The sequence below is a fragment of the Vicugna pacos genome, chromosome 18 (assembly GCF_048564905.1).
Source record: "Vicugna pacos chromosome 18, VicPac4, whole genome shotgun sequence".
Lineage (NCBI taxonomy): Eukaryota > Metazoa > Chordata > Mammalia > Artiodactyla > Camelidae > Vicugna > Vicugna pacos.
In genome coordinates, this window is record NC_133004.1 from 22,585,968 (window position 1) to 22,608,366 (window position 22,399).

General features: G+C 53.2%; 3 protein-coding genes across 11 annotated transcripts; 1 reads left to right on the forward strand and 2 right to left on the reverse strand.

Annotated features, from left to right (window-relative positions):
* Positions 1–560: 560 nt before the first annotated feature.
* Positions 561–10,195, reverse strand: SEPTIN12 (septin 12). 6 transcript variants are annotated; one of them, XM_006204335.3, is made up of 10 exons: positions 10,088–10,195; positions 9,529–9,712; positions 7,520–7,645; positions 7,367–7,448; positions 5,654–5,791; positions 5,395–5,512; positions 5,202–5,297; positions 1,961–2,057; positions 1,055–1,106; positions 561–968 (listed from the first exon to the last, which is right to left on the reverse strand). In XM_006204335.3, exons 2-10 carry the CDS (start codon positions 9,689–9,691, stop codon positions 755–757), a joined length of 1,086 nt encoding a protein of 361 aa, XP_006204397.1. In that variant the 5' UTR covers positions 9,692–9,712; positions 10,088–10,195; the 3' UTR covers positions 561–754. The 6 variants fall into 6 exon arrangements, with proteins under 6 accessions (XP_006204397.1, XP_072798723.1, XP_072798721.1 ...); XM_072942622.1 differs by having other exon boundaries at positions 9,529–9,695; positions 10,088–10,159; XM_072942620.1 differs by having other exon boundaries at positions 5,395–5,515; positions 9,529–9,695; positions 10,088–10,159.
* Positions 10,196–15,246: 5,051 nt separating this feature from the next.
* On the forward strand, positions 15,247–16,225 carry SMIM22 (small integral membrane protein 22). Of its 2 annotated transcripts, none has more exons than XM_031686969.2 (4): positions 15,247–15,288; positions 15,498–15,659; positions 15,744–15,829; positions 15,953–16,225. In XM_031686969.2, exons 2-4 carry the CDS (start codon positions 15,524–15,526, stop codon positions 15,992–15,994), a joined length of 264 nt encoding a protein of 87 aa, XP_031542829.2. In that variant the 5' UTR covers positions 15,247–15,288; positions 15,498–15,523; the 3' UTR covers positions 15,995–16,225. The 2 variants fall into 2 exon arrangements, with proteins under 2 accessions (XP_031542829.2, XP_031542830.1); XM_031686970.2 differs by having other exon boundaries at positions 15,277–15,315.
* Positions 16,226–16,353: 128 nt separating this feature from the next.
* Positions 16,354–22,169, reverse strand: ROGDI (rogdi atypical leucine zipper). Of its 3 annotated transcripts, XM_031686966.2 has the most exons (11): positions 22,017–22,169; positions 21,874–21,945; positions 21,095–21,177; positions 20,798–20,852; positions 20,021–20,101; positions 19,535–19,630; positions 18,163–18,261; positions 17,679–17,792; positions 17,425–17,474; positions 17,193–17,319; positions 16,354–16,896 (listed from the first exon to the last, which is right to left on the reverse strand). In XM_031686966.2, the coding sequence occupies exons 1-11, from the start codon at positions 22,059–22,061 to the stop codon at positions 16,855–16,857; spliced, it is 864 nt and encodes a 287-aa protein (XP_031542826.1). In that variant the 5' UTR covers positions 22,062–22,169; the 3' UTR covers positions 16,354–16,854. The 3 variants fall into 3 exon arrangements, with proteins under 3 accessions (XP_031542826.1, XP_031542827.1, XP_072798755.1); XM_031686967.2 differs by lacking the exon at positions 20,021–20,101; XM_072942654.1 differs by lacking the exons at positions 20,798–20,852; positions 21,095–21,177.
* Between the last annotated feature and the right edge of the window lie 230 nt (positions 22,170–22,399).

Sequence of the window (22,399 nt, forward strand, 5' to 3'; positions counted from 1 at the left end):
TAGTATCACCCCCACCTCCCTTTTTTTTTTTTTGCAGCAGGTGGGAAGGTAGGTAACTAGGTTTATTTATTTATTTATTTTAATGGAGGTGTACTGGGGGTTGAAACAGTACCTCGTGCATGCTAAGCATGCTCTCTACCACTGAGCTACACCCCACCCCATCCCCGTTTTATAGATGAGGAAACTGAGGCCCAGAAGAGTAAGTGACTTGCCTAAGGTTGAATCGCACAAAGTCAGTGACAGGGCGGGGATTTTCACATAGCTTCGCCAGACTCCAAAGCTGGAGCTGGTTTCCCTCCTTCTGGTCTGCCGGGGTTGGGGTGGTGGTGAGGCAGAGGGGGAGGCAGGAGTGAGGGGTGGGGGGTGGGGGAGCACACAGTTTGGGGAAGATGGCAAAGTTTTAAGTGTTTATGACGCCATGTGCCAGGAGGTAGGGACTGGGACCGCAGAGCCTGATTTGGAACTTGACTCTGGTTCTGGGGCAGAAAGGGGCTGGTTGTCCAAGGGAGGCCCTCCCAGGTCTTCAAGACTCCTGAGGGCCTGGGGTCTCACACTGTTACTTTAAAAAAAAACACAATTTTATTTGAGGATAGCTCAAAGAAGACATTTACAAAACACCTTTTGTTTTCAAAGCACAGCTTTTCCCAAAAAGCAATGTTCACCTTTAATACACGCTCTAGTATACAGGTGTGTGCGGGGGGTGGAGGGGGTGCCATGGCGTCCGGGAGCCCCTGGGCCCAGGGTGCTCCAGTGCTTAGTATTCGTCGTCCGAGTTGTCCTGGGTCCACCGGCAGACCTTCATGGTCCGGGGGGTGGCCTGGGGACTGGCAGGGCTGGGGGCCGGGCCCGGGGCCAGGTTCACCCAGCCAGGCCCGCGGGGCAGCACGTGGCTTTTGTTCAGTCTGAAGACACGGTAGTTCTCGTAGTGGACGTTATGGGTAATGTCCTTCAGGTCTTGGAGGTGGGTGCTGGGAGATGGGCGGCAGAATGGCTGTATTGACCACAGAATCCTCCAGGCCCCCCCGTAGCCCCCCCGGGCTCCCCATTCGCTCACCGGATGAGCAAGTCTCTCAGGAGGGGGAACTCACAATGAGCCATGTTCTCCACTGCAAGACACCACCGAGCCCCTGAGCACGGCTCTGCCTGCAGCCCTGCCCTTGGCCGCAGCGAGCACACTGCCACCTGCCAGCCGCCCCGCCCCTCCCCGTACCTCCCATGTTAGCCCACTTCCCTTCTCCATTCTTTCATTCATTCCAGCGCCCCCAGCCCTGGTACAGGTGGCTTCTACAAATAGTTGTTGAACCAAGGAACCCACTGATCATTTATCATTATACATTTAATAATGAGTGTAGGATGTTTATTATGCCACATATGATATGTGCTACTTCCTGCCTTTAACAGTTGTATCGGTAAGTCAGGGACTCAGGCCTGGGCTGCGTCTCCTCCACTTTCTGGCCTGGCCCTCAGCAGGCCCTTCCTCTGCTCCCTTGGGTACCTCCCCCTCCTACCCTGCACGTTTTCTTCACTCTACTTTTCCCATCTGTCCTTGTCTCATCAGCTCTGTGGGCACAGGAACCTTGCTGGTCCCACTTTCACTGTACCCCTCAGGAACCACACATCGTGTGCCCGGCACTTGGTAGGCCCACAATCAATTCTGGTGAGCAAATAGGGCACCTTCTGGGTGCTGGGCATCGTGCAAAGGAGTGGCTCTGCCCCCTCTGACTGCCCTATGAGGTTGATGTTACAGTGATGCCACCTGACGGTAAGGAAACTGAGGCCCAGAGAGTCAGGTTACCTCCCTAGGGCCTCTCAGCTGCACGAAGGAGATTGACCCCAGGGCTCTGTTTCTTGGCTCTGGGCTTAACTACACGGGGCTCTGTGGTGGGTGTAAGGATGCCAAAGGCATGCGTGGCTTTTCAGTCCGTTCTCCCCGGGCCCTCCCCAGAGCCCCTGCACTGACCTTCAATGATGCCCCACTTCGTCTTCCGGCCCAGGACACATCTCCCATTCACCAGGTGCTCTCGGTCGGCCCCGACCACAGCAAAGGGGATCCGTTCCTGTGGGGAGGAGACAAGATGTGAGGGAGGGCTGGTCCCACTGGGAAAGTGGAGAGAGAGGACACCAAGGTAGGAACCTGAAAGGTGCTGTCCTTTGTGGGGAGAGAAAGTGGGAGAAGGAGCACAGACATCTAAAGTCAGAAGACACAAAGCCTAATTGGCACCTCAGTTTCCTCATCTGTAAAATGGGAGTCACAACAGAACCCATGCAGGGCTTTGCGACTCTCTGGGAAGGGCTTAGCAAGATTAAGAAGTGCATAGAGTAAATCTTGGAAACCCAGTGCTACTCAGAGTTGTATTAATGATATAATCCTACTCTTGTCCCAATCTCTTACCTGTGAAACCTTCAACCATTGTCATGAGGGTTAAGAGAGAGAACTTTATAAACCAGTGGTTGGCAACCTATATGGCTCCTTGGCCGAAACATTCAAGTTCATTGGCGCACAGTCCCGCCCATTCATTGACTCTTTCCTGCTACTACCGCAGAGTTGCATAATTCCAACACAGACTCGTAGCCCACAAAGTCTAAAATATTTACCATCGTCTAGCCCTTCACAAAAGTTTGCTAAGCCCTGTGGAAATTCCAGTTGTTTACTTGTTCATGGCCAGAAAGGAAGTGGAGATTAAACTCCCAAGTGCTGAGCGGGGAGGGTAGAGCTCAGTGGTAAAGCGTGTGCTTAGCATGCATGAGGTCCTGGGTTTAATCCGAGTACCACCATTTAAAAAAAATAATAAGTGAATAAATAAAAACCTAATTACCTCCCATGCCAAAACAAAGCAAGCAAACAAACAAACAAAACCTCCCAAGTGCTGCATGTGGTTTGTTTTTGTCTCTAAGAATTAGGTTGTGATGGGGAATAAATTGATGCTAATAACTATCTGTTGCATACTTATTATATACCAGCCCATTGTCAACCCTCAATCAATGTTACACATCTGGATGATTTATTGACGTGTTAATTTGAATATATTCTCCTTTATTTCCCCCTAGTTCTGTTCCAGCTGTGGCCACGCTGATGTCTTTGCCAGCCTCAGGACAGAAAGCAGGAGGTCAAGGTTCTTTGAATCTTTCACAGGAAATGCTGTTCATTGCTCCAGCGGGGAGTGGAAAGAGGGAATGTGAAGAGAAATTTGGTGCCAACTGGGAAGCAGGGCTTCCAAGTACAGATGTGCAGTTTGTGCACTGCACAAAGGCATCTGGCTATGAGGTTGTGTAGGGCTGAAATCCCATGCAAGGCCCCGTCTGTGAAGGAAGATACTGCCTTTTTCTAATCCAAGCAGAAGTGCTGTGTAGGCTAACAGGGTCCCTGGGTGAGGTGGATGCCTCACCCAAGTGCTTTGCAGGATCCAGACAGACTGACAGAATGTACCACAAGGACAATATGGGGACTTGCAGTTGGAATTCAGTTGATTCAGAGAAAATGAAGATACTATTTTCCCTCGCCTCCTCTCTTCCTCTCTTTCTCTCTTTCTTTCTTTCCCCTTCTTTTTTCCTTTCTTCCTTGTAACAGCTTTACTGAGATATTACTTACATACCATAAAACTCACCCATTTAGAGGTACAGTTCAGTGGTTTTTAGTATGTTCACAAGATTGTGCAACCATCACCACAATCTAATTGCAGAGTGCTTTCATCACCCCCAAGTGAAAACCCCTACACTTTAGCATTCGCTCCCTGTTTCCCCCAAACCTCCTAGCCCCTGGCAACCACGAATCTATTTTCTGTCTCAATACATTTGCCTATTCTGGACGTCATGTAACGGAGTCATATAATATTTGGCTTTTTGGGTCTGGCTTTTACATTTTCAAGGTTTATCCACACTATAGCGTCTATCAGAATTTTATTTCTTTTTATGGCTATTCCATCAGATGGATGGACCACATTTATTTATCTATTTTTTTAAAATGGAGGTATGACATTAAACCCAGGATCTCGCTCATGCTAAGCATGTGCTCTACCACTGAGCTATACCCAGCACCCTGTTCATCTATTTATAAATTAATGGACATTTGGACTGTTTCACTTTTTAACCATTATGAATAATTCTGCTAGGAACAGTTGTATATGAGTTTTTATGTTGACATAGGTTTTCTTTTTTTAAATAGCTTTATTGAGATATAATTCACATAGTCATGTTTTTTAAAATTTTTATTTATTTATTATTTGTTTACTTGTCTCTTCTCTTTTGCAGGGGGAGGTAATTAGGGTTTTTTTTTAAAATGGAGGTACTGGGGATTGAACCCAGGACCTCATGCATGCTAGGCATGCACTTTACCACTGAGCTACACCCTCTTCCCAACACAGGCTTCATTTCTTATTGGAGTGGAGATGCTAGGTCACTAGGCTAGTGTCTAACCTTTGAAGAACTGCCAGACTGTTTTCTAAAGCGGATGCGCCATTTGACATTCCCACCAACAGCGCATGAAAGTTCCAGTTTGTCCACTTCCTCACTAACACTTGTCATTGTCTGTCATTTTGATAATCGCCACCCTAGTAGGCATGGAGTGGTATCTTATTGCGGCTTTGATTTGCATTTCCCTCATGACTGATGACGGTGAACATCTTTTTCATATTCTTACTGACCATGTGTGTAAATTCTTTGGAGAAATGTCCATCCAGATCCTTTGCCCATTTTTTTATACATATACACCCTTTATTTTGCATTCTCCTGGTTGTTAATGAGGTTGACCATATAGCCATATTAATTTTTTTCTATGAAATTTTTTCTTTCTCATTGATCATTTCTATTTTTCTTTTTCCTTTTTTAAATGGCGGTACTGGGGATTGAACCAGGACCTCGTGCATGCTAAGCATCCACTCTACCACTGAGCTATAACCCCACCTTTGCCCATTTTTAAATTGGCTTACTTGTCTTTTATTGTTGATTTGTAAGAGTTCTTTATATATTCAGGGTACAAATCCCTTATCAGATATCTCCTTTGCAAACACTTTCTCCCTTTCTGGGGGTTGTTGATATGACCTACTTCTTGAGTTTGTGGATGGATGGAGATTCACACCCGCTAGAAATACATGAACTTTCCCCAAGTTGTGAAGAGAGATGAATCTTCAGATGGAAAGCATGAGTGGAAAGCAAATCACCCAGGCTCGGTCTCACCAGCCTCCCCACCTCCCACAGCCTCCTACCCGGATCTTGCTATTGAGGATCCTGTCATTGATGTCCTCATCGAAGCACTTCTGGGGGTACACCTCGATGCAGTGGGTCCTCAGGTTATGCTGGATCTGCAGACAGCACCTGGGTAACCTCAGCCCACCCTGTATACTTTGCCCGCTCCCCAACCCCAGCGACCCCCAGCTTGGCCCCAGGCGCCCAGATCACCCTGCGCCTGAAGGCCTCTCGTTCCTCAATGGTCAAGCTGTCAGCCCGGGCAATCACGGGCACCACGTTCACAGTCTGGCAGAGGCGCTGCAGGAATTCAATGTCCAGGGGCCGCAGGCTGCTTAGGCAGGACAGTGACGGTGGCGAGTGTGTGAGTGAGTGAGGCGATGCCAGTTCACAGCCCATGCCACGGACTCCTCCTCCTTCTCCTGTCCGCCCCACACAGATGGCCCTCCACCTGTGGGCCCAGCCACCTCACCAGTGTCCGGTGGGTGGCACGAAGTACACGCAGCAGTGCACCCGGGTGTCAGGGATGTGGCGCTGGCGGGTGATGAGGATCTCCTCCTGCAGGTACCGCTCGTACTGCTCATTGATGTAGCCCAGGATTGGGTCCCAGCTGGGGCAGGAGATGCCTAACCTCAGAACCTTGCCAGAAGCCCCCACCCCGGGTCCTCTGGGGAATCTCCTGTTAGGATGATCAATCGCCCAGTTTGCCCAGGATACAGGAATTTCAGTTTTGCACAACCTGAGGCCTTTGGTTACCTGAGTACCCTCCCCCAACTCCTCTGCATCATCAGAGAGGCCCCTGCCATTCTCCAGCTGAGGCCTCAGCTTCCTCTTCTGTAAAATGGGGACGATAAGAGCAGCTACTTTGTAAGGGAGGAGTGAGCATTAAAGGAGAGAAATGCTGCACCTGGTTCAAACCACCAGGGACTCTTGCCTGACTGTTGCAATGGTCTCCAGCCTCCTCTCCCTGGGTCCCTTTCCCTGCAGAGCTACTGTCAACACAGCAGCCAAAAACATCATTTTAAAACCAGGAGTCGGATCACCTCCCCTTTCTGCTCAGCCTCCAGTGGTCAGAAAATAAAAAAGCTGAAGTCCGTTATGTTGCCCTTCAAGGCCCTATTGGATCCCACTACTGATCCTGCCTGCCTGCCCCTCCTTCTCTCCCTATCACTCAGGTTCCCCCAGCCACCCCACCTCAGGGCCTTTGCACATTCCACCTTCAAGGCACGTGCCTTGAACACTCTTACCCTGCGTGTACACATAGCTAATTCTTCTCCTGGAAGTCTTTGCCCAGATGTCACCTTTTCTGTGAGGTCTTCCTTGATCACTCTGCTTAAAATTGCACACCCCCACCCCTGCCCATTATAGCTTTGTACTTTCACTCCCAGAAGTGTACCGTGTGGGTGGTAGAGTTCAGGTTCAGCCTCCATATAGCTAACTAATTTTGTTCATCGATTCCACCCCACCCCCAACAATGTACATTCCATGGAGACAAGGATGTTCTTCGGCTCTGTTCGTTGCTGTATCCCTGTGTCTAGGACAGAGCTTGCACGTGGTAAGTGCTCTGTGAGGCATTGTGTGCAGGGCTGGCTTTGTGGGAATGTGAATGGAGCCATTACACAGGGGTCTGGGCTTAGAAGGGCCCACGTGGGTCTGAACACTCTGCGGACGTAGTCTTAAAATTCTCAGTGCTTTTTAAATAGGGCCCTCCCATTTCCATTGCACTGGGTCCCACAAGTTGTGCAGCCAGTCCTGATTATGCATATATATGTGTATGTGTGTGTCTTACATTGAGAGCCTTGAACAACTTTGCAAGGGGCGTGTCATCAGTTCCAAGTTACAAAGAAGGAAGCTGAGGCTCAGAGAGCTTTGGTGGCCAGTCCGAGGTGATGCAGCTGGGAAGCAGTCTACCCAGGGGTCCTGACTCTGGACTGTGAGCTTCTAACCCCCTGCCACACCGCAGCCTTTATTGAGCACTTACTGTGTGCCAGGCAGTGAGCTAAGACCTTCATGTTACTTGACTCCCTTGGATCTGGGAGGGATGGTTGCACAAACCCATTGCATAGACGAATAAACTGAGCCTCAAAGATGCCACAGCCAGGTGGCTCCCAGAGACCAGAGGGGCAGGGGCAGGGACAGCCAGGGCTTGGTCCTCCCTCACCCCCCACCCCTGCCAAGGACCCACCATTTGTCATTGTTGATCTGGTCCCCGAAGCCGGGTGTGTCAGTCACGGTCAGCTTAAGCTTCACGCCCTTCTCCTCTATGACTGGAGGGGAGAGTGAAGGGGCAGAGGCTGGGCCTGGGTGGGTGGGGTGGAGGGAGGCGGGGCTCACTTACCGTGGGTCACCGACTGCAGCTGCAGTGTTTTGGGCGTGGGCACCCCCAGGCCTGGCAGTGTGGACTTCCACATCTTGGACTTAAAGAGCGTGTTCACCATCGTGGACTTGCCGAGCCCGCTCTGCCCTGCGAGGAACCACATGGCAGCAACAATTGTGGATGAGTTAGGCAGTGTTTCAGAAGCTCTTAAATAAGCTGTTCCGGAAAGTGAACCGTTTGCTAAGTATCACACACTTATGGAAAAGTGCGTATTATCATACGTCTCCAGCTCAATGCCTCCCCCTACTTTTTTTTTTAATGGAGATGCTGAGGATTGAACCCACGACCATGTGCATGCTAAGCATGTGCTCTACCACTGAAATATTATCCTCCTCCCTCATTTTTTAATTGAAGCAAGAGTCATATAATAAAAAATTAACATTAACCACTTAAAGTGTACAATTCAGTGGCATTGAGTACATTCACAATGTTGTGCAACTACCACCTCTATCTAGCTCCAAAACATTTTCGTCAGCCCCAAAAGAAACTCTATACTCATTAAGCACTTCCTTCCCACGCCCCCTCCTGCCAGCCCCTGGCAACCACACATCTGTTTTCTGGACATTTCATATAAATGGAATCCTGCAATATTGTCCTTTTGTCTGTGGCTCCTCCCTTTCAGCATAATGCTTTCAAGATTCACCCACATTATAGCGTGGACTGGTACTTCATTCCTTTTCATGGCTGAATAATACTCCACCAAATGGGTGGACCATGCTGTGTTTATCCATTTATCCGTGGATGGGCAGGTCAAAGCATTTTTACATATAAAACAACCTGTGCGTGCAGCACCGGATCAAGAGACACAACACACAGCTCCCCCAAGCCCACTGCTGCCTCGTCTCAGGAACTATTAACACAGCTCTAGGGACAGGGACAGCCACTCTCCTGACTTTATCAGCGGGGTGCAGTTGCTGCCCGTCCTCAACATCTTTCATATCTGGCTTATTTTGCTCAGAGCTACTAGGCAAGGTTCCCCCAGGCTGCCTGGGCTTGTAGATGGTCCATTCTCCCTGCCCTGGGGGCTTCTCAAACTCTGCAGACTACACCCCACGGTAGGAAACATCCTACATCATGGCTGGACACACCTCTGTGTGTCTGACTGAAACTGTCCTTTGGGCTGTGCTATCCAATACAGGGGATATTGCCTGGCTATTGCCACCAGCAATATGGCCACCTGGCCATCGTGAATTGAGGTGTGCCATCAGTGGACAAGAACAAACCATATTTTGCAGGCTTGGTATGACAAAAAGAACAAAAAGGATCTCATGAATAATGTTTATATGGATTACATGTCAAGATGACAGTATTTAGAAATGTGTTGAGTTAAATAAAAAAGAAAAGTTAAAATTAATTTTTCCTGTTTCTCTTTACTTTTTTTTAAAAGGAAGCTACTAGGAAACTTAAAATTATGTATGTGTCTCCTAGTACCTTTCTACTGGGTAGCCCTGCCTTTGAATAATGCTCTTAGTTGGGGCAACACACTCTGACATTTTCTGTTCTATGGTATCCAGTTCATTTTGTTAGAAGTGTAGTTTTTGAGTTACAACATTAATTCTGCATGTATGAAAACACGATTCCAGATAAACCGACCCTTGGAGAACCTCCCTGATGCCAGGCACTGTGCCAGGTCAGATGAGGAAACTGAGGCAGAGAGGGGTCAGGGGCCGTGCCCCAGGTCACACACTGGTGGGTGTTAAGGCCTGGGACCAGGATCTGAGTCTGAGAGTTCCCCACTTCCTGCCATGGTCTCTCCTTTATTGCTCTGTTCGGGTTGGGGCTTCATGGGTGGTTTTTGTCTTTCAGCGACTCAGTGTTTCCCAGATTTTCAGCTATAGCCCCCCTGTGAGGTACAACTGTCAGGCCTACCTTACAGATGGGGACACTGAGGCTCCGAGAGGCAACACATCCAGGCCCACGGGTGGCATCCACTGGTCTGTCCTCCCGTAAAAGCCCCTGCCCTCACTCACCCACCACCATGATGTTGAACTCAAACCCCATCTTCATAGCCTTGATCTTCAGTTGGTCCAGCACGGCCTCGATGCCCACGTAACCAAGCATCTCGCAGGATGGTGTCCTGGGGCTGGAGGGCCTTGATGAGCAGGGGGAGGGGGGCTGCCTCAGGGGGTCCATGGGGCTGAGGAACAATGATGCCTGTCATCAGGGTTGGGTGGGGAGAAGGGGGTCGCTAGGGCTCCAGTGGAGGACCACCCAAGGTCTCATTTCTGAGCCTTGACTCCTGAGCCCTGCTCGCAGGCACTCCCATACTTCATGCCCCCTGATCTATGTGTTCCCCAAGTCCCACGGCCCATGGGGTTTGGTGAGGGGTGTCTGGGGGAGCTGCCTCTCAAGGGAGACTGAACTCCCTTTCTGAGGTGCACCAGCTCCAGGGATATGTCGCTCCCACACCCTTGGCCCAGGCAGGCTCCCTGTTCAGACACTTCCCCAGCAGATGGTGGCTGGCCTGGCAAAACCCAGGGGCTGGACCTGTGTGGGACAGAGAGCGCGAGAAGCAGCCTCGTGTAGCACCTGGTGGCCCTGGGTCCCTGTGGGAGCTTTGGGGGCTGCCCTGTCCTGGCAGACCCTGGTGTGTGTGGTGGGGGTGGGGGGAGGGTGACAGTTAACTGAAGAATCTGAGTTCCACCCTCTTCCTGTGACCCTGGTCCTGGGGGGCTTCTCTGCAGCAGGGGCCCAAGGACTGCGACAGCTAAGCCACTCCTCCAGGCCCTTTCAGGTCCCTGCCCTGTAACCCTCACAATGATCCTAGCTCTACAGACAGGAACCCAGGCCCCCAAGGCGGCTCCCTTGCCCAAGGTCACCTGGCTGCTAAGTGGCAGAGCTGGGCTTCAGCCAGTCCCTCGGGCTTCCAAGTTCATGCCCCTTAAGCACTCTGTGGGGAAGCAGACTTGTGACCCACAGCTGGAAGGCAAAACATCCACTTGTTTTCTTTGGTCTGTCAGTTGCCAGTGCCACAGGGTTTTAAATTGCCAACATACCCCGTGTTTTGTTTGTGCATGACACGGTTCTAAGACCAGGATGTTAACGTAGTAATCATCACAGCCCTATGACGTAAGTGCTGTAACTGCCACCAGTTTACAGATAAGAGAGTGTCTGGAGAGCAGTTCAAGGTCGCACAGTAAGGAAGAGGCAGGGCTGGGATCCGAGTCCACGTGCTCACCCTCTACAGCCTCCTTTCTTGTTCACAGGAACACCTAGATTTCTGCTGCTTCGTGGAGGCTGTAAGCCCTGGCAAGTCCCGGCCCAGCCCACAGTTGACTCGAGCTGCCCTGTTAAGTTGGGCTACGTGCTCTCCAGTTTGCCAGTCCTCACCTCCCCCTAATGTCTCTCTGATGTTTCTTAAACCAAGTCCATCTCACTTGGCTTGTCCTTTCTCACCTGTTTCCTGGCACCTGAGCTTGCAAGCCCTAAGCAATCCGCGTTTCAGACGTTGGCCAATGCTCCCTGTAAAAGGCCTGATAGAACACATATTAAGTTTTGCCCATCCTAAGATCTCTGTTGCACACTCCAGCTCTGCCCTTGTGGTGTGAAAGCAGGTGGAGGCACGGGAGTGGCTTGTGCCTCTCAGGCCATTCATAGAAGCAGGCGGTGGCTTGCCGCCCCCGCTCTGCCCCCGGGACTCACTAGTCCATTCACCTAAATTGCCCTGAGCCCAGCAGCCTCTGTCTCTCCCTGCCTGTGTCCTTCTACTCCCTTACCTTCTACACATCTGAGGACAGAGGCTTACACTTTACTTTCAAGGCTTGGAGGCCAGGAGTTAGGCTGGGCAGAGCCTGGGACAGAGCCCACCCGGAACATGATGCTCATCCCGCCAGAGAACTCTCTCAAGCTATGATGCCACAGCCCCTGAAGGACTTGGAGAGGCTGTGGTCTCATCGTCAACACAGATGAGAACGTTCTGTGTGGATGGCCGAGCAGCACAGGTGACTGACACGGGGACCGACCTTGCACAGGAGGGGATTCTTGCCTCTGGGGATGTCCCCTACGGATATAAGCTTCTCTGCCGAGAAAACACTTTCTCTAGGAGAAGCATCCCACAGGAGTGATGTAGGATTCTGGAAACTTGCGGGGAAGAAAGCCTGAGTGGACACCCACCGGGACTGTGGACAGGAGGACCATGTCTACAGAAGGCAGGACCATTCAAGGCGCCCTTGGCCGTGCTGACTGGGGAAAGCCAAGGGTAAAGGGATCAGAGCAGTGTCAGGATGGCAGGTGAGCCCGCAGGTACCCAAACAACCAGACCAGAGGGAATCCACCCACAGGCTGAGTGAGGTACATGGCCATCTGATGCATGTTTTCTAGTGCATTCGCTGAGCTAAGGGAGCATTTGCATTGATTATTCCATTCAATCTGTACAACAACCCAAGGTGGGGGCGTACTCTTTACACACCCACTTTAAGGGTGAGGAAACTGAGGTGAGAAGGGTCAGGGGCCAGGCGCCTGGTCCCACCCTGGTTGGTGTTAAGGGCTGGGAGCAGGACCCCAGTCTGGGGTCTGACACATCTGAAACGTGTCCAGTCGTGGCCTTTCCCCTGTCATTGCTCTGCTTGGGTCTTAGGGTGGGGGGTGCTCTACGAGTAGTTTTGTCTTCTAATGACTCAGAGTAGCCCACATCTTCTTTAATGAGAATAAACAAGAAATGAGGCAGCCGGGGGTCTGGGCAGGAAGACTTTGGGTCAGTGGGGAGAGGAGGGGACCATGGGCCTCCTGCCCACACAGCCAGGCCAAGGGGTGGGCAGGGGCCACAGTTGTCAGCCTCTTTCCCTGTTTTCTTTTCTCCATTGAGGTAAAATTCACATAATGTAAAATTAACTGCTAGCCATTTTAAGGTGAACAGATCAGTGGCATTGAGTCCATTCCTAATGTTGCAAAACCATCACCTCTGTCTAGTTCTGAGACAAGCACATCACCCCAAAAGGAGACCCCATCACCACTAAGCGACCCCAGCCCCTGTGAAACACTAACTGTTCTCTGTCTCTGTGGATCTGCCCCTGCTGGACATTTCATACACGTGGAATTATACAACATGTGGCCTTTTGTGTCTGGCTTCTTTGATGGAGCATCATGTTTTCAAGGTACATCCACTTTGTAGCATGTCTCTCAGTAACCCTTCCTTTTCATGGCTGAATACTATTCCACTGCACAGATTGACAGCATTGTGTTTATTCATTCATCATGTGATGGACAATTTGGGGTCTTGCTGCTTTTTGGCTATTATGAAAAAAATGCTGCTGTGGACATTTCTGAACAAGTTTCCGTGTGAATATGTTTTCATCTCTTAGTATATACCTAGCAGCGGAAGGGCTGTGTCCTATGACAAAACTGTGTGTAACTTTCCAAGGAAATGCCAGACCATTCTCCACAGTGGCTGCAACCCTACCCCCTTTCACAACAGAACACTCCAGTCATTTCCAAACTATCCTCTCTTGGCAACAGGAATCTGAGGTCTCAGAATGGGATGGAGGGGAGATCAGGTGTAAGGCGGGGATCCCAGCACAGGAGGCTTTATGACATGATGGTCAAGGGCTCTGGAATCCGAACGCGTGGGTCCCAGCTCTGCTTTCTCTGCTCACTGGGTGTGCTTGGCATAATTGTGGTCCCCAAAGATGTCCCCATCTGAATCCCTGAAACCTGTGAATATGATACCTTACATGGCAAAAGGGACTTTGGAGATGTGATTAAGGGTTTTGATGGGGAAATTGTCCTGTGGGCCAGTGTAATCACAGGGGTCCTTATAAGAGGGAGACAAAAGGGGTAGAGTCAGAGATGTGAGGATGGGAGCAGAAATTGAAGTGATGGGGGTGGGGCATGAACCCAGGAATGTGGGTGGCTTCTAGAAGCTGGAAAAAGCAAGGAATGGATTCCCCACTAGACCCTTCAGGAGGAACGCAGTCCTATCCACCCTTTTTAGACTCTGACCTCCAGAGCTGTAAGATAGTAAACCTGCATTGTTTTAAGCCACCAAGTTTATGGTAGTATGTTATAGCAACAACAGGAAATGAATACATTAGATGTGTGACTTGAGCTAGTTGCTGAACTTCGCAAGGCCTCAGGTTTCACATCTGTAAAATGGGAATAGCAATAATACCCACTGTAAGATTGCCATGAGGAATAAAGTAGGTAATAACATACTTCAGTACTGCAGGTTCAGTTCCAGACCACCACCATAAAGCAAGTATTACAATAAAGGAAGTCACAGATTTTTTAGTTTCCCAGTGCACTTAAGAAGTTGTGGTATATTTATACAATGGAATACTACTCAGCCATAAAAAGAATAAAATGCCATTTGCAGCAATGTGGATGGACCTGGAGATTGTCATTCTAAGTGAAGCAAGCCAGAAAGAGAAAGAAAAATACCATATGGTATCACTCGTATGTGGAATCTTAAAAAAAAAAAAGACACAAATAAACTTATTTACAAAACTCTTTAAAAAGACTCACAGACATAAAAAACAACACTCATGGTTACCAGGGAGAAAGCAAGTGGGAAGGGATAAAATGGAAGTTCAAGATTTGCATATACTAGCTACTACATATAAGATAAACAACAAGTTCATACTGTATAGCATGGGGAACTATATTCAGTATCTTGTGGTAACCTATAATGAAAAAGAGTATGAATAGGAATATATGTATGACTGAAACATGATGCTGTGCACTAGAAATTGACACAGCACTGTAAACTGACTATACTTCAATAAAAAAGTTATGTTTACATTATACTGTAATCTATTAAGTGTTCAATAGCATTGTGTCTAAAAAAACAATGTACAGGTCTTAATTAAAAATACTTTGCTAAAATTGCCAAAATGATTACAGTTAGTAACATCAAAGATCACTGATCACAGATCGCCACAATAATAACAATGAAAGTTTCTAAATGCTGTTGGAAAATGTCCCCAGTAGATTTGTTCCACCCAGGGTTGCTACAATTTGTCAAAAACTTTCTTTACTGCAAAGTGCAGTACAGAAAGGTGTGTCTGTATGATGACAGGCACAGAGCCTAACATTAGCCAGTAAGCTTTCCCTGCTAGACCATAAGTCCCACAAGGACAAGAAGGTATGTCCACCTGGTTTACCCACAGACCCAAGTGCCCAGCAGTCCTGGCCCTTGGTGGGCCTGGTCAGAGTAATGGAGGAGTTAGAGCTGCCACCAGATGGTACATAGGGAGCCCCAGGCCCCAAGTTCCGGGGATAGAGCTCATTTGAGTGGCGAAAACCATTGTCTTGTAAGGGTCACTGTGAGGATTAGAATAGAGGAGGAGAACCCCAAAAGGCTGCAAGTGGGATGCCAGGCACATGGCCGCTGGTCAGGGAAGGGCTGGGAAATGGAACCAGCTTCTCCCTCCCTCCCACCTCCCGCCATTTTTTTTGTCTTCATCTGTGAAATCAACAGAGGCTGAGCGCCCACTGTGTTCCCAGCTGCTGGCCTGGTTTATGAGAAAAAGTGAAAAAATGCCCAGAATGAAGAGGTAGACCGGCTGGTGGCCGCCTCTCTGGGTCCCGCAGCATTTGCTGCTGTTAGGAGGCAGGAAGCACACCTGTGGGACACAGGCCCCGCCCCACCAAGCTCCGCAGCCCCGGGCTGGCCCTGGGGGAGCAGGGTGGGAGGGGCTGGCTGCCCAGGCCCCAGGTGATGCGGATCCGGAAGCAGGAAGTAGTCTGTGCTCCCAGGACCCAGGACCGGTCTGGCTGGGGGAGCCCAGAGGCAGGTCCGGCGATGGGGCTGCCGGGAAAGAGTAAGGGGAGGGGGCTGCCCTGGCCAGGGTCGGGGTCAGGAGAGGAAGACGGGCAGGGGTAGGGGCTGGGGCCCAGAGAGGTGGTGTGGGCGGGCAGGGCCAGGGCTGGACTGTGGAGGCCGGATATGGCAGCCCCAGAGGAGCCCAGGGTTCTGAGATGGCACTCTGGGGGGCTGGAGCAGGTGGCACCCAGGACCCTCCTGCTGAGATGGCCTTGTCGACGGAGGACCTGAAGCAGGAGCTGAACGCTACAGTCCAGCAAGTGCTGGGGAAACTGAAGAGTGGCCAGCTGTTCCAGTCCAAGTGGGACACCGCTGCGTTCCTCATCTTCCTCATCTTTCTCGGTGAGTGTGGCTCAGCCTCTCGCCCTCCCACCTCGTCTGCCTCCCAGGCCGAGGGCCATATCTGGACACCCGTCCCGCCCCCAGGAGTCGTGCTGCTCCTGCTGCTGCTCGTCTGCTTCCACTGCTGCTGCCCTGACTGCTGCCAGCACCGCTCCCCCAGGTCCCAGAAGGTGAGCCCTGGGCACCAGGGGCAGCATGGATCTGCGCTGGGGTGGGTGCTGGGCTTACTGTGGAGAGGGGTCGGAGCGGACCGAGGAGTGAAGCCACTCGCCCTCTCTGTGCCTCTTTTGCAGAAAAACTCCCGGGGATTTGATAACTTGGCCCTGGAACCTTAGCGCAGAGAGTCCCTGCCCCCTGCTCTGGTCCCCCGGGAAGGAGAAACAACGCCTTGTTCATTTGCAGCCTGAGTGTGGAGCATGTTCCGACCCTCCCGTCAGGGTGGGCAGTGCAGGCCCTCACTGCTTCATCTAGATGCCGCTTGGGTCCCTCAACAGCCCGCAGCTGGCATGACTGTCACCAGGAGGCCTCAGGTGATGTGCTGGAGCCACCCAGCAACAGTCTGTGTGGCCATCCCACTGGGCCCCTCTGCACCGGGAGGCCAGGGGCTCAGTCACTGAGTCCTGAGCCCAGCTCCTGGCCATCAGGGACCCCCTGGCCAGGCCCCCATTCAGACAGACAGACAGACAGACAGGGCTCCAGGCAACGTCAGATGATCTTTATTTCTCAGAGGCCCTGCTAGAGCAGACATGGTCAAGGGCACCACAGCTCACGGGGGGGCGGCCCCTGTCCTCCTTCCCTCCCAACTCACAGCTCAGAGCCACCACCCTCGCCATCCTGGGGAAGCTTGGCAGGCAGCTAAGAGGGGAGGAAGGAGAGCTCTTGGCCTGGCCCCACCCTGAGTCCAAAGGTTCTGGCCTTGTAGGGAGGGCAGGGCTTGGAACGGGGCCCTGCCTTTCTGACTTCCCCCATCCAAAATGAAAAAGCAAGCTAGTGTCCCTCCCAGTGGGTCTAGTGTTCAATCCCATCTGTGCAGATGTGACAGGCAGGACAGGGTGAAGAGAGAAATAAACAGCCCGCTGGAAACAAACAGTGTGCAGCACTGGCCGGCACTCTGGGCGGGGAGAGGGGGTTGGGGGAGGACGGGGATCCTCAGGCAGGGGCCATTCCCAGGGGTACAGGCTCTTGGGTGCTCTGCTCAGAAAGGCCTATAGCTCCAGTAGCTGGAGAACACGGAGATCTAGACGGGGAGGGAGATGGGAGACATGGTGAGGGGTGGTGCTGGGGGTCTGGCCCCTGCTGCACCTTCTGTGACTCAGGAGAGACTTCAAGGTCATCCAAGGGCCATGTCCAGGAGAGGATACCGTTGCCTAGCAACACCATGTCTGGGGTGTGCGGAGAGCACAACAGACCTTAAGATGTGGGGGTGCTTTGGAGGTGTGACAGGAGCCCTTGGAATCCCCCCAAATGGGCTAAACAACCTGCTGTTTGGCTAGCCTAACCTGAGTGACACCCCTCCTCCGCCCATGTGCCCACCTTATCCTTGAGCTGCTGGCACAGCTGCAGGGAGACGGTGAAGAAGACGAGGGCATCGTTGAGCCACGGGATCACACACTCCACCTTGTGCACGTGACTCACCTCCAGACGCTGTGTACCCCACTCACTGGGGAGAGATGGGAGGGTCCCTGAGGGCGGCTGGGCCAGTCCGGACTCCATCCCCCGAGGTGCAGAGGGAGCTCCAGGGACCCCTCCCAGGCAGCCTACTTACAACATGGCCCCGGGGCTGTGGAGCACAGCGCCTCCAGATGGGCGGAAGTTCTAGGTAGAAGAGCATCAAACCAAGTCAGGCCCCAGGCTGCAGGGTGGGCTGGGGCGGGGGGCAGGGGCAGGGGCTGGGGCAAGTGCTGGGGCAGGGGCAGGAGCAGGGGCTGGGGAAGGGGCAGGGGCAGGGGCTGCAGGGTGGGCTGAGGCTGGGGCTGGGGCAGGCTGGGACAGAGCGGGCAGGCAGGGCGGGGTGCTCACCTTGGTGGAATTGGGCTGCAGAGCATGCAGCTGATACACGGTGAGACAGAGCTTGTTGAGGTTGATGTAGACGTTGACCAGCAGGTCGGAGGGCAGGGCCGGGGCGAACATCCTCTGTAGGCAGAAGGGGGCGGGCAAGCAGGTGGGATGAGGTCCAGGCAGTCACCGCCCCTCCAACAACCACATGGGGGAATCTCAGCCCCCATCCCATGGACTGGGGCTTCTAGACTCTCCCCAGGTGCCCCAGGTATCTTCCTGCACCACTGGGCTTGGGAACCACTGACCCAGATCAGGGGTGACATATTTGGGGGATGCAGGACGGAAGCCAAGGACCCTATCCCAGAAAACTGTGCACAGACATAGAACTCTGTCGACAGTTTGGGGCTTCCAGGCCCCTCTGGCACCCGTGTCCCTCCCAGGGGCAAGCTGGGTCCCTCTGTGGGGACCCCTTCTCCTGGAGCGGTGGCTGGTCTGAGGCACTGACCGTGAGGCCGCTGGCAGCGATCTCAGGCAGAGTGAGGGTGGCTGGGGTGGTGAGCCGGTTTCGGGCTCTAGTCAGCTGCAGCATCACGGCGTCCATCAGCTGGGGAAAGGGGACTTGTCACAGTGGCTGTGAAGGCAGCGGAGCCTAGTCCTGATTCCAACCTCTTCCCCACTCCCCAGCCCCCACATCAGAGAGCGACAAAGTTACCGCAGCTCCCAGCTGCTTCCCTGGGGGTCTCAGGGCCTGAATAAGCAGGAGGCTCGTTAAAGATTCAGGTAATTGGGCTGTAGCTGGGGGTGGGGGGCAGGACATCTTCACTGCTGACCACCCATTTGGAAGGTCCTACTGCATGGAATGCTGGGTGCTGATCCAATGGGGAATGGAAAGATCCCGGAAGTTAGTCCCAAAGGGCATGAGGGCTTTGTAGATGGGGGTACAGGCAATGAAGGAAATTAGAAGAAAAGAATCTAATTCAGCTTGGGTGCAAGGAGCCAGGGAAGGCTTCCTGGAGGAAGCACTGGGACGCTGAGTTGGAGCCTTAAGGTGGGCAGCAGCCCCGTTTTCACAGGTGAGGAAACTGAGGCTCCAAAGGGCTAAGGTCACACAGCTAGGAACAGTGGAGCCATCTGGAACTCAGCCCTTTCTTCTGCCATGGAGCAAAGCTCTTGCTCAAATTCAGAGCCCTAGTTTCCACTGCTTCCAGCTGTTCATCCAGCTGTTGCTGCGGTGCTGGGGTCACCTGGCTCCCAGGAAAGGCAGAATTACTGGCTGGAGGTGCGGGGGCTGCACCTTATACCCCACAAGGCAGTCATAGTTCTGAGAGGGATCTTAGTCCATCTGATTCCAAGTGTTCATATGTGGACCCAGAGGTCCAGAGAGGGTAAGGTGAATCACCTGAGGACACACAGCAAGTCAGGGGCAGAACTAAGGCATGAACCCAGGGCATCTGGGCTCACCTTGTCCCTCCACACCATATGAATTTACTTTGTTAATAACAAAGGTTTTCTGTTGTCCATACTAACACCTGCAGCTACTATTGACTGAGCACTTCCTAGGGGCCACTTTACCTGCGTTGTCACAATTGGTAGTCACTATAGCTTGTTCCCCTTTTACAGGTGAGGCTATGAGGCTACTGAGGCAAAGAGTGGCTAAGTAAGTGACCTGAGGTTGCACAGCTCATTGTGGAGGCCCTGGGATCAGATCCCAGGTCTGATTCTGGAGTCTGGACTGTGAGCCATTCAACTGGCTGGATGGATGTGGGTACACTGAGAGCTGAGGGGTCAACCATCAGCTCCACCTGAGAATGTAGGGGCAGAGCTCTCCAGGGGCCTGGTCAGGGAACCTGGCTCTCCTGTCCCTCGGGGCAGCTCACCTTGAGGACCTCTGCTCCCGTCCGGAACTGGTAGCTCTCATCCCGGTTGGCGAGGAGGTAAATGGCTTGGCTCACGTGGTTCCTGGCATCCTGGATCTGAAAACAGTGCCCAGTGGGTGGTCAGAGGGCTGGGCCTCGGCAGGGAGAGGTGCTGCCTTCAGAGCAAAGGCCTTGAGGTGGAAAAAGCTGGTGGCCAGTGAGAGGTAAGGGGCAGAGGCCAGGCATAGTCACATAGGAGCTGCTAGAGAGCATAGACTTGGTCCCCAAGAGCCATGGGAAGCCCCTGGAGGCTCTCGGCAGGGAGTGATTTGTTCAGGGTGTCCTACACAGAGGACAGGCTAGGCTTTGGAGATCAGGCACCGCCCGCCCCAGTTGCCCTGCTGGAAAAAACACCCTCCCAGGCTTGCTATGGCTGCCAGTCCCCACAGAGGCCTGCCCCTGCCTGCCCTTGTGGCCTGAGCCCTGGACAATGAAGGGCCAGGTCACCTGCTGCAGCTTCCACTGCTTGTCCTCCCGGAAGGCGAAGTGCAGCAGCTGGTTGTTACGGGGCGTCTTCAGGTTCACATCCTGCTGGGCAAGAGCGGGATAAGCTGGCCAGAGGGACGCCCTCCTGCTTTTGGCCACTCTGAGCCCTTGAGCCAGGCGCAGAAACCAGGTGTGTGCTGCAGGTCAGGCCTCAGCCACTTCCTGGGGCAGAGGGTCTCAACACTTTGGCCAACTGAAGGGTGAACAGGGAGGTCAGGAAACAGGAACCCAGGCCCAAGAGGAACCACAAAGAAATGAAAGGGAAAAAAGAAAGGGGAAGGTGGCCTTGGCTGGGAGAGGTGTGTGGTTGTGCACAAATAGGGAACATCTGTACATGCCAAGGGACAAACCGCCCACCCGAGGAGGAGAAGGAACTTCTTCCATGCCTTGGCACCTGGCACAGGGTCAGGTGCAGACAGAACTCAGATGTTGGCTGATTCCACTTTGATCTGGGGCCAGCCTAATCCCTGAGCCCAGACTCCAGGTAGGGTTGTCTGCAGAGCATCTGCCCCTTCCTGCACCTCTCACTGAAGCCACACACCAAATCCCATGAGCAAGTTAGGAGGGGTCATTGTCATTTTAACAAGTAAGGAAACTGAAGCCCATAGAGATTAAGGATCTTGCCCAGAGTCACGCAGCAAGCTGGTGGTAGAGCTGAGATAAGCAGGAGGCCTCCCATGCTCTTCCCCACAGGCTCCTGTGACAGCATGAGAAGGGGAGAGGGGCCGGGGAACTCACCGCCTGGCTCAGTGCATCCCCTTGTAGAGTCAGCACGCCCTTCACCTGGTCTGTGCTGCAATACACGTGGGTCAGAGCAGGGCCTGCGGCTGCCCCCTCCTACTACCAACCCTCCCAACAGGCTGCCCCTGGCTGTCACAGGATGGTCCAGCCTGTCCCACTGCACACCCTCTGGACATCAGAGCTGAAGTCAGTCTGCAGGGCAGGGCTTTGGCCGTGCCACTTGTCCTAGAGGGTATCCAGGTGATTCCCTTCGCAAAGAGCCCATCCTCCCATTTCCACCCAGCCGGGGCTCACCCACAGCTGCCCAGGATGAAGTTCTCCTGCTTGGTGGGCCCCTCGGTGCCTGAACCTGGCAGAGTGAAGCGGAGAGAGGCCTCCTGGGGGACAGAGGGGAGTGGGGTAAAGTTCACCCACACCAGCCCAGCGCGTCTTCCAGAAGCCCCACTCCCAAGGCCCCTCCCCCACAGCCTGAGTTTCAGGTCCTACCTGAGCTGATACTTGCTCCTTCCACGTTCCCTGGGAGCCTACTGTGTGCCCAACATGGGATATAGAGCCAAGAGATACCCTCCTAGCTTGGTTAAGGTGCTTGGATGTGGGAAGCAAAGTCAGAAATGACAGTAGTCATGGCAACCCACAATTCTGGCCTTACCAGGCATTGCCTGGACATTCTGGGTGACTTTACAGGCTATCTTATCTTCACGACAGCCCTGAGGCTAGTACTGCTATCTCCTTTTTGCAAAGTGGAGACCCAGAGAAATGGAGTACTTGGCTGAGGTCGAAATGCTGAGTCTTTCAGATCTGAGGTTAAATGTCACAGTTCCAAAGGAAGCGTTCCCCGACCCCGGGCTCAACCCAAGCCCACCGCGCTCATAAAGCTGCTTGTAGAATTGGGTAATTATCTGCTGGTGCCCCCGGCTAGACTCTAAGTCCACAGAGGGCTGGGCCTGGTCTAAACACAAGGCATTGCGTTCACAGCCGGCGCTCGGGCGGCAGGCACGGGAGGCCGGGGCAGGAGCCGCGCTGAGGGAGGATGGGGAGGGTGGGCGCCCTTAGAGGCCCGACAGACGCGTTACCTTGAGGATGTCCTGCAGCTGCCTCAGCACGGCGTGCACCTCGTCGTGCAACAGCCAGCGGAACTCCTCCTCCTGTGGGGACAGCCTCGCTGTCAGCTGTCCCGGCCCGCCGACCCTCACCCTGCCCCGCCCACGGGCCTCACCAGCACCGCCCGCTCCGCCGTCGTCGCTGCCATCACGGTCGCCATCGCCGCCACTCGCTGCCCAGCGACCGTCGTCACCTGCCCGCCGTCTGCTCGCCACTCGGTCCGCAGGCGGGGCGCGGGCCCACCCCCCGCCGCCGATTGGCTGCGCCGGCACCCGCCCCGCCCCCAGCCCGCGACGCCGCGAGCGCCCTGGAACCCGCCGGCACCGGCCGGCCGCAGCAGCCGCGTCGGGCGCCGCTTCCATGGCTGCTCTCTAAGCTGGAGCGCTGTGGCCGCTCGTCCCGCCCCTTTCCTGCTCTTATAGGGCGCCGTGCTTCGCTTGCACTCATCGATTGGCTGGCAGGATGGCTTGCTCTCGCCGCGTCCGGCGATTGGTGGAC